Genomic DNA, 10,958 nt, shown 5'->3' with positions numbered 1-10,958 from the left:
ATGCTACACACACACACACGAGTCAAGGTGCAGAAAAACTGCTCATGGAAACGCTGCACACTCTCTGTTTCCCTCTCTTTGAGTAGTTCTCAGACAGCTCTTGATCTGATAATGTGTAGCTTGCTCATCAGCTCAAAAAACAAAAACAAAACTGCAACGCGACATCACACAGTAGTTGCATGCTCTGCCCACAGTGGCAAAGTCTTACACTTACATATTCAACACAGCTTCTCCATCATGTATTTTTAGATGTTTCATACAGGGTTGAGCATATTAGTTGTTTTCACAGATGTGCTCTATATCTCAACAATGGCTCATAATAAGACGACCGTCTTTCACACAGGTCAAGTGCCTCTATGCACTTCATGAGTTTAAATATTTACCTATATCACTTCACCTCACATGTCATTGTACTGAATTTAAGCAACCACAAGTTTAATGTAGGTTACTTTTAACAACTATCCACCTCAATGGTTTGGCACACAGGCTGTTAACATTTTGTGTCAGGAAGGGGTGGGGGGAAAGCCACCCACCAGAGCACAGCTGCTGATGTGGGCTGGCCTTTTCCACACACTCTTCAAGGCTGGTGTGTTTTCTGAAAACTTCTAACATTTGAATCTCTTCCATTTATAAGCCTGCGATTAACCGCACGGCTCAGGTCCGCGTGAAACCCGCGCGACCGCATTCGCGTGCACCCACGCAGCTGTGGAGCCTTCGCTCTCTCTCTTTTATACATAAATACTTTGTGCTGCCAGGAGCAAAGTCCAGCACAAACGTCTTTCTCCCTCTAACTCACTCTTGGTTGCTTAGAAACCCATGATAACAACAACAGTCGGTGTTACAGACCACGTGTTCTGCTCCGCACACACTCACACAACAACAACAACAAAAACGACGACAACAATGACAACAACACAAAATAGGCCTACTCCGGACTCACACCGGACCGCTCGGGACCCTGACCCAGTTGTGGGACGCTCACCCACTCGCGCGACAAAACCCAATGAAGGGACGCTCGGGACACACACCCAGGGCGATTTCAAAACCGGACACTCACCGGACGCTTGGGACCCTTGGGCGATTTAACCAAAACTTCTTTTTCGGGACACTAACCCAGTTATCGCTCCACAAAGCAGCGAACTTCTCAACGCCTCACAAAATGGCGGAGACTGCACAACGACACGGTTATAGAGTCGGCCTCTTTAAACTTACTTGGCGTTGCTTAGCGTGTAATATCAGCCTGAATCCCGCCGATCGCCATTCATCGAGGAGAAAGACAGACAGCGAATCCACAGGAACTTCCTGGCTGACGTCAGTCTTTCAGCGTGCCTCCCCCCCCTCGGTGAATGCGATCCCAGGGAGCCGGCATCGAAGGACCAATTAATGTTAGGTTTGTAGCTTGAACCCATCCGCTGGAACGTTGAAGACAATATAATTACACTGCTAAGCAAGACACAAGTAGGCAAACTTCTTCATGGTACTCGTGCACGGGAGAGAACCGGACAAACGCCGTTCCTTCGCTTGACCCCAGTAGCTCTCGTCCGTTCTCCCATACACTGTCCTTTTATTGAGGTTACATGAATATGCATAGGTTCATTAACATACGACGTCTACATACAAACAAAGAGTACCTTGCCTGTGTGTGTGTGTGTGTGTGTGTGTGTGTGTGTGTGTGTGTGTGTGTGTGTGTGTGGACTGCTGATCAAAGGGTCAAACATTCTTGGTCAGGAAGAGGGTAGCCTCCCCCTCACCCTAGATGGTTCATCCTAGATAACACGGTGAGGAAGTCCTGCAGTTCATCTAAACAAAGAGCACTTAGACTAGAACAGACGCAACTACGTTAATCCTACCATAAAATAATAAGACACGGTATGACCTCTCATGCTCCCAAAGTGCTGTCTAATACACACAAAGTTTGCAGACTATCAAGGATCAAAACCTCTACCAATCTACAACTAATTACAAAACTCTAAGCATATATAAGTAAATATTTCTAAGCATAAATGACAATCAACAATACAAATCTAACATATGCAGAACATCATCTCTGAAAGCAGAACACATTGAAAATTAGAAAATTAGAAAAAACATTACTGCTACAACATTTGGATAGTTTGATCACAATTTGTTGTAAACAACATGAAAGGTGGTTCATGTTCACTTTGTGGTGTAATTGCTGTGAATAGTGTAGTGCTGTATGCGCCCCTGAGTGCCAATCAAGCATCTTTTTTTTTTCAATGCAATTCAGTTTTATTTATACAGCACCAAATCACAACAGTCGCATCAATGCACTTTATATTGTAAAGTAGACCCTACAATAATACATACAGAGAAAAACCAAAGAATGTCTTTCCCACTGTGAGCAAGCACTTTGGCAACAGTGGGAAGGAAAAACTCAATTTTAACAAGAAGAAATTTCCAGCAACGGATGTATCGCCAGATATGTTATTTATTTGTTTATTTATTTATTTATTTTTGCCTGTCCTGTTTGGCTCTTTTGCCATCAGAATTATTGTCTAAAGGCAAAGAAAAATGTCCAACAGATTTACTTTACCAACCCAGCCTTGCCGTATTGGTCTATTTGAGTCGCCTTTTATTGTTTATTTTATTTTAACCTGCTAAATACGGGACAGACTTGACTGGGGAAAAGAAAGAGAGGAATCAATCAAGCATCATTTAAAGGCCAAAGCCTACCTGAGTATTGTTAGTGTCCATGTTGTCATGGTTGAAAGATTTCTGGATCCAAGTTACCTACCAAAGTTAAGGACTTTAATTATAATAAATGATCAAAAAGGCTGAATCAAAGTTGGCTCTAAATTCAGTCTTAGGAATAAGGTAATGTCTGAGAGGCACAGTTAGACTGGGCAGGTATGGCTGAGTAGGGCTACTGCGAGTTTGGTGAGTTTGATGAGTCTGGCAGACCACAGAGCAGCAGATGCTGTTGCTATTTTATTGAGAAATAAATATTTGAATTAGCATTTCAGAGGAGCAATCCCGGCACATTTAGACATCTTAATAAACGAGCCTCATAAAATGTCAGAAATGACTTTTGCGCCAAATCTACTTATCAAAGTAATTGTAGTATAGCTGCAGTTTGAACCAGTCTAGCTGATCTGCGAGCTGATTTGATGCTCTAATAATCTTCTAATCTGGATGAAAGCAATAAAGGCCAGTGAGTGAATAATCGGACTGATTCATTTCAGTTAAGCAGCAGTTTGACATTTCAGGAAGTACGCCTCGACAAGATTGTTGCCTCTCTAATGTCTGGCTTATAAATGCTAATTTTCTCCAGAAGATACCGACTAGATTGTTTTATGTTGTGTTTTTATACATTAAAAATATAACTGTCTAACTATTTGTTTAACTTGTTACAAAGAAATAAGAAATGTCCGTTTTGAATGTTCCCTTTGCAGTATGGTAAACGAATCTGCATGAAGCTTTACTATTTCTTAAAAGAGCGTAAACATGAGAGTATGGATTTTTAGAAGCAAAACCACAACTAACTGTTATTACTATTTGATGCATTTATAAAAAAGAAAAAAATACATTTATTAAATAAAAGAAAATGATATACATTTTGAACTAATTTTCTCATCCGAGACTTTTATGAAAAAACGAATATGTTTTTTTTTCATTTAATATACCATCAAACCAGAAGAAACTGAGTGAAGAATGATGATAAAAAATGACATCCGAGTGAGAAACTTCTTTTTTAATGACTTAAAAGATTTTATTATTACATGCCTGATGTTTTAAAATAAAACAAAGACAGTTTTTATACAGGCAAAAGGTTAGACAGTCCTGAAAACATGGCAGGTTACAGTGAGCTGGTATTAAAACAATTCCCTGCAGAAAATATCGTGTTGTGTATCACAAGAGTCAAAGACGTCATTACGAATAAAATAGAAACTGATTGCTTTTTACACACCTGACAGTGGTCCTAATCCCCCTCGAAAACAACGCTCCCATCCCATCTGCTGCATTCAGTCCCTCAGGGAGCATGGCTTTACTGGCTCAGAGGGATTGAGTTCATTTGTTCATGCGTGCCTCAGTTTAATCCTAAATCCTTTAATTGTCAGCCAAGATTGCTAGAATTGCCGGACTCTGACTGAATCACTGCTTTTGCATTGATTAATTTAAAATTAAATATCTTGTTTTGCATGTTCACAGCAGGCACATTATCAAAATCGGAGCTTGGAGAGCTTATATCTTTTAGTATCTTGGTGAGCAACAAGTCAAGTTACAACCTGAGGCCACTGAGGTATATCTAAAAGGCTTGAGGGAAAAGGTTGTGTGCCACTGAGGGCTTGCTTAAGTGATTAACTGACTTCAGAGTGCAGAATTGAGTTTAAAGCATGACCTCTGAGTACGCTGCCATCAGAGGAACAAAGGGCTCTAGAGTTCTTGCCTTCATTCAGTCTCCACTGACCAGAAGATAGGATGGTGGGGAAAATTGGTCTGGCACTAAGTGGTCCTCAATCAGTTTTTTATTGACCTATTACGCAGTGGCTGCAGCACATAATCAGTTTTTGTTTGTCTTTCACCCCATATTAATCTTGAGTTGTCAATCTACTTGGCAAATTCCTATTAAGAAAATATAATTTTAACAATCAGCTGTGTTGGAGTGATGTATTTATGTATGCAGATCTCGTTATTTGATTGACAAAGTTTAAAATACGATAACAAATGCACACTCACTCAATGCTTTATTATTTGTACCTTTTTAGTACCAGTTCAACCCAATTCTGTCTTCAGATATGCTTTAGTTTTTTGTGGAACAACAAAGAAACATTCCTCAGAGATTTTCAGATATGCAGATTCTTCAGCTGCATGTCCATGATGAGAATCTACCACATCCCAAAGGTGCTCTATTGAAGCTCCACTGACTATGGAGGTGACTCGCATACAGTGAAATCATTGTCATATTCAAAAATAAAGCCTGAGTTAATCTGAATTTTGTGGCACATTAACCTGGTGCAAGCAGCCATCAGAAGGTATACACTGTGTATGGACCTGGTGTGGTCTTCTGCTGTACTTTCAGAGATGTTCTTCTGCATACATTGCATGTTAAAAATGGTTATTTGAATTACTGCTGCCTTCCTATCAGTTCAAAGCAGAACTGTTGCTCACTGAATCTTTTCTCTTTTTAGACTATTATCTTTAAAGTCTAGAGGTGGTTGTGTGGGAAAATCCCATCAGATCAGCAGTTTCTGGAGTTTCAGCCCGTCTTCCGACAACAATCACGGCATGTGCAAAGTTCCTTAAATCCCCTTTCTTCCCCAAATGCTCAGATCGTACTTTAGCCGGTCACCTTGACCATGTCTACATGCCTAAATGCATCAAGCTACTGCTGTGTGACTGGCTAAGTGTACGTTATTAAAAGGTAGTTGTCTGTACCATCTAACTATACTTTACTTCCAAAGCTGGCTGAACACAATTTGTACAGTAATATGCTGCTAGGAAAACAGTGTTAGTTTAAAAATCACAGAAATAATTTGGAATTAAATGGTATTCTATGCATCTTTTTAGTGTTTTTTATTCCTGAATTTGAAAAAAAAACCTGTCTCGCTGGTTACTGTTGGAGTGTCCTATTAGTGCTCCAGTGTCATAAACATTGCATTTGTAAGTGCACGGGTGCAGTATGATGTTCATTATGTAATATCTGTGCTGCCTCAGGACACAATTATGGTACGAGGGAAGTATACTTGTATTGTCTTGCTGTGCTTGTTCTGTGGCTCTCTGCAGTTGGAACAGCATTAATGGACATGTACTTAGTGGCAAAAAGAAATATGCAACATACAAGAGGTATTTGTATGTGGTTTTCCCCTATTTTTAATAATTATGCACTGAACCGTTCTTACATTTGCATGTTAGGACTAATAAGAATGAAATATCATCAGACACCCGAAACCCTCATTGACTTTTTATTTTTTCCACACAGCCTAGAGACAAGTGATGACAGTGGGGGTGATTTCTATTCCTCTTGTCCTGCCTTTGTTAGACAACACATTAATGAGAGGCAGAGATGGGAAATGCTGGAAAAGAGGGAGCTAAAGAACATGGAAAGACATTTAAGAAGTATAGATTTTTGAGTCCTAGAGTGATTCCTGAGACACATTTAAGTATTTTTCCAGTTATTGTGATCTTTTTGCTGCCATAGATCATCAGCCACCTTGATGAGTCAGAAGCAGCTAAATAAAGGCCATCGAGAGTATATTTTAATTTCAGTTTTGGTGTAATAATGATGGATTGACTCCACCTGTATGCATTTATTTGATTCCTATTGATACATATTATATATATATTATACAATTTACTTTACATTAAACATTATTTTATTTACAAGTGTAACTGGTATTTGCTTTTATTTTTATAGAAATATCATCACTGTATGGCTGGACTACTCGCCCCACGCTATGGTGTCATGGAAAGCGGTTGTAACGCAGACAGTAAGTGACCTCGTTTGGACCTAACAACTATATATTTCATTCCTAACTTTGTCAGTTATTATTAGCAGTTACGCCATCATAATCAACAAATGCCTCAAAATCACAGCCTGTCCTGTGATTTTGAAGCGTTCACTGAACATTGCATAAAATGTCATGCTAACATTCAACTGTAAAATGTCGCAGTGCTGATGCTCCGACACGTTTAAACACAGTAGCTTGTACAGATGGTTATAGTCTTAAAAGCTTGTGGATTTGTTTTACTTTCAGCAGCTTTTATGTCACAAATGATAAAACATTTTTGTGGCCGACGGTGTAGAGAGACAGGAAATTTAGAGAAAGGGCGCCTCCGTTTCACTAAATGAAATGGAGCAGGAGTACAGGCAGAAAAAAAGTACTCACTGCTGATGTGCTTCCTAATTGCTCGGCTGTCATGCCGTCCTCAAGTTGATTCAGTTTACTTCAGTGTTAGTATGCTGATTGTCTTCAGAGTTTATCAAGATGAAGAAGAAATTCTTCATTTTACAGTAAATGGCTCCTCTGACTTTATAAATGTTTTTACAAACAACCAATTTTTCTGCTCCTACGAATAAAAAGGATCTTTTATTGTATTTCTTTCTGACTAACTCCATTACTGTTGGAACCTCTGGCATTGTGTCGAGGCTGATACTATTATTTCTGCTTTTCTGTTGCAACCTAACTTGATATTGACTTTGCTCTGCTCAAACAGAGCACTTAACTTGCTTCAAAGTCACGTATCATAAAAATGATGAACGGCAGTCCATAAATCCATAGTCTGCTGGTTTACCAACACTGGGGTCACTGTCTATTGTTATGTATTTTTAATGATGATGGACATATTTGAAAGAAAATGCTTTTTAAAGATTTTCTTGTAAAGAACTCCCAGCCTCAAACTTACAGTCCCTAAAGCTAAGATTTTATTAACTACTGTAGCTTTTAAAAGTGGATGTGCCTTTTTGGTTGCTGCATGCTTTGCTGCAGCAATATAAGAGCTGGGGTTTGAGTATTTTTGCAGCATAGAGTTGAGTACTGAGGGGTTTTACAGCCTGAACTCGATGCACGGATGCAGAAAGACATAAGTCACACAAGCACCGGCGGCTCGAGGCTGAAGCACTCTCCTGTGCAGAGGCTCAGCCGCTTTGTTACTGTCACAGCAAATCAAATGAATTAAACATGTTTTAAACTGTTTTCTTACAGTGCGCTTTTAAATCACTTTGTTATTAACAGGTCAGCATTGTTTCCTTCACTCCAGTCATGCACTCCACCTAAGCATGCATTTGTTTGGCCACTACAATGGAAAATATTTCTGCTCAGAAACAGCATTTTTCTTTCCTGGCAAATGACTAACACTTGGTTTAACTTTCACTTTACTCTACATTCCTGGTTGAATGAACGGACTGATATCACAGCTTTGCAAACAGAATGATGGGCAGATGTGTTAACTTCTGTAAACATGCACAAATTCTATACAAACACATAACATGAAAAATATAATTCATACTAAAACCGTGCAAGGCTGGTACATGTCTTTAATGTTAGCATGAAATGCAATGACCCTCTCTGCTGCTGAAGGTTTCAATAAAATGCAGAAATCCTCCGGGCTGAACCACGTATACAGTAGGTTATATAAGATGTTTGTGCTTTCAGTGTTTTTCACTCTTTTTTGCACTTGTGGTGAGGAGAACTTTGGGGAAATTTATTTTTTTAAGGATTAATATTAAACAGAAACCATGATGTCAACTGTAAAAGCAACTATGTATGGAGTTTTTTCACAAAATGTTAGGATGTAAACATTTTTCCATCCTGTACTAAAAGTGAGTACTTTTATTTTTATTTTTGACAGTTGTTTTCACGCTGGCAGTAGAGCAGATAAAATGTAGAAAGAAATGAAACAACGCGATACAATTTTAGGCATGTAGATATTTTCAAGACATCTTTGAACGTGGTTTGGTTGTTGGTTCTTGACAGGCTGGTTGGAGTATTTCAGAACACAACTTACAGTATTGGTTTACAGAGAATGGTCAGAAGAAGAGCGGGAGTTCTCTTCGTAAATATGCCTTGTTGAAGCCAAAGGTCAGAGAAACATGGCCAGACTACTTCAAGCTGATTTAAAGGCAAGAGTAACTCAATTAACCATGTGTTACAACCAAGGTTTGCAGAAGAGCAACTCTGCATATGTAACACATTGAACACAGAAGCAGATGGGCTGCAGCGGCAGAAGACCACAGTGGTGCCACTCCTGTCAGCTGAGAACAGGAAACTGAAGCTACAGTTTGCACAGTGTCACCAAAACTGGAAAAACACCAAAGATGTCCAGCTGAGAAATCTGCAGCAACTATGTGATGTTATCGTGTCAATGTGAGCCAAAATCAGCACCTTGTTGAATGTATGCCATGAGTAATGAAGGCACTTCTGAAGTCAGGGTGGTCCAACAAAAAGAAATAGTATGAAGAAAGTGTAGTAATGCAGGCCAACATAGTCTGACATTCAAACCACTGACAGTTGTTCTACAGAGTCTATGGAGGAACCTAATTATTCAGCATAAAAAAAATGACCATTGAACAGTCTAAGGAGCTTGGAAAGAAAAGCTTCCGAGAAGCTTCTCGGATGAGAGGAGGTGGAGGTGACTGAGAACCTTCACACCACCACTGAATATTCAGGATGCAATTTTTAATTAAAAAATTCTAACAGAACATGTACAGTATATGCAACTTTTTTGTTTTCAAGGATTAGTTGATTTTTGTTATAGTAAATTTGAGTCCCCTGTAAAGCTTCTTGTGTGTGTGTTTTACTTATAACTTTAGCGGACATCTCAGTGATTATAAAGTCTTTTTTTCTCTGCAGCTTTGCAGGATCTTTACAGATCCTTCATGACTAACATACATCCTCTGTTTTTCCCCACCAGGACTGCCTGACAAAGAGAACATAAGCAACAACTCGTTTGTTGTCTCCAAACCTCTGAATAAGGTAATTCCTCTGTCTCTATTTAGGATGAAACCTTTTCATTTTATGAGGCCGCAAGAGCATCCTGTACTGTTGCTCACCTCCTCAGTGGGGCACAGAAATAAGTGTGGAATGTGAAGTTTGTTTAAAGTTGCTCTAAATATAAACACAGTACTGGATTTCTCGTCTCCATCCAGAACAGTTCCTGTCCCCTCTCCTGCTGTCATTTCCTGACCACTGAGTTGATAACGCTGCACTACAGCAGATTTATGGAGCTACATGCGTTGTTCACTTATGGAGTTTAGCCACATCACAATCGCTCTCTTACACAAAAAGAGAAACTGAAAGTGTGCATTCTTGTTATGTAACCGACAAAGACAGAATTAATTTACTATAACATATATAAATAAGCCCAGTTTCTTTGGCAACTGAGTGGTCTAATGTCTTGTAAATAAATGATGAGGCTTTAAAGCTTTCACATAAATGCATGACTTGCACTGCTCTCTGAAGCATTCAGAATGCATTTTAAATGTCAAAGTCCTGCAGCCCACCCCATGGCCATCCTCAGCTGGAAAAATCAAAAACAACAACAACAACAACAACAAAAAAGCACTCCCAGACTGTAATTCACAGTATCTGTGTCCCATTAAAGCAACTGAATGCATCAGTCAAGACTCTGCTAACGGAACGGTATGGAAAGTAAATAAAAAGTAAATAAAAATCAAATTTGAATGCAATAAAATCATAATGTCAGCTGTGAGTCATGCAGTAACAGCGAGGATGAGATCCTGTGGCCCCACAGTGAGAGGAAAAACATCAGACCGGACTTGTCTCTCTGACACATTGTTTCTTCCCCGATGTATTTTATCGCAAATTACTGGACTGTTTTGTTCTTTGGCGAACCTTCAGTTTTACCCACTTTGTGAGATTCAGTGTAATGCCATCAGTAGATCCTGAGTTTCAGGCATTTTATTTCACCTCTCATTTTTTTATTTTTATGTTTCACTTTATTTTGCAGAAGTCATTCATTCAAAGTCCAGCCAAACCCCTCCCTAAATGCTTTTCTCAGGGAGTAAACACAATCACTGCACTCAGTCAGACTCCACAGTGTGCTGAGATTTAACTAAAATTCTACCGTGCAGGTCCCCTCCGAGAAGATCCTCCGTGCAGGGCAGATTCTCCGGAATGCCATCCTCTCCAGGGCGCCTCACATGATCAGAGACAGGAAGTACCATTTGAAGACGTACAGGTTAGTTCAATAAGGAGAGATCATTAGACAGAGATGAACATGATTTATTGATGCAGAGAATTTAGATAGAGGTATTTGGTGGTTAGACTTCAACAGAAGCCCAGCGGTGATAGGGAATAGAGCAGGACCCCCCCGGGTTTAGACGCTGGTGGTGGAGATGATTTAAGATTTAAAGTAGACGTTGTGAATTAGCCTGAAGAAGGCTGGGAGAAAGATGATTGGACTAGACCAGTGATGTCACAAACAGCTTGATGGCATGGGAAAGTGGAAGTGATGTGAAGCTTAGATTTAGCTGGCAA

At 39.6% G+C, this 10,958-nt stretch overlaps 1 protein-coding gene across 2 annotated transcripts in view; it reads left to right on the top strand.

Moving 5' to 3' along the window:
• Window positions 1-10,958, top strand: part of rapgef4a (Rap guanine nucleotide exchange factor 4a) — a 53,726-nt gene that overhangs the window by 19,937 nt on the left and 22,831 nt on the right. The window contains exons 5-8 of one of the 2 annotated variants that reach the window (XM_085384948.1): window positions 6,377-6,449; window positions 9,373-9,434; window positions 10,429-10,482; window positions 10,553-10,659. In XM_085384948.1, the coding sequence (XP_085241074.1) occupies window positions 6,377-6,449; window positions 9,373-9,434; window positions 10,429-10,482; window positions 10,553-10,659 (296 nt within the window). The remainder of the gene's footprint in view (window positions 1-6,376; window positions 6,450-9,372; window positions 9,435-10,428; window positions 10,483-10,552; window positions 10,660-10,958) is intronic. The other variant, XM_085384949.1, reaches the window with a different exon arrangement.

This window comes from Rhamphochromis longiceps, linkage group LG16, assembly GCF_057381845.1.
Source record: "Rhamphochromis longiceps isolate RC_006_pf linkage group LG16, R_longiceps_female_GT1.1, whole genome shotgun sequence".
Classification (NCBI taxonomy): domain Eukaryota; kingdom Metazoa; phylum Chordata; class Actinopteri; order Cichliformes; family Cichlidae; genus Rhamphochromis; species Rhamphochromis longiceps.
The sequence above is the reverse complement of the archived record's forward strand: the minus strand, read 5'-3'. Positions and strand labels throughout refer to the sequence as shown.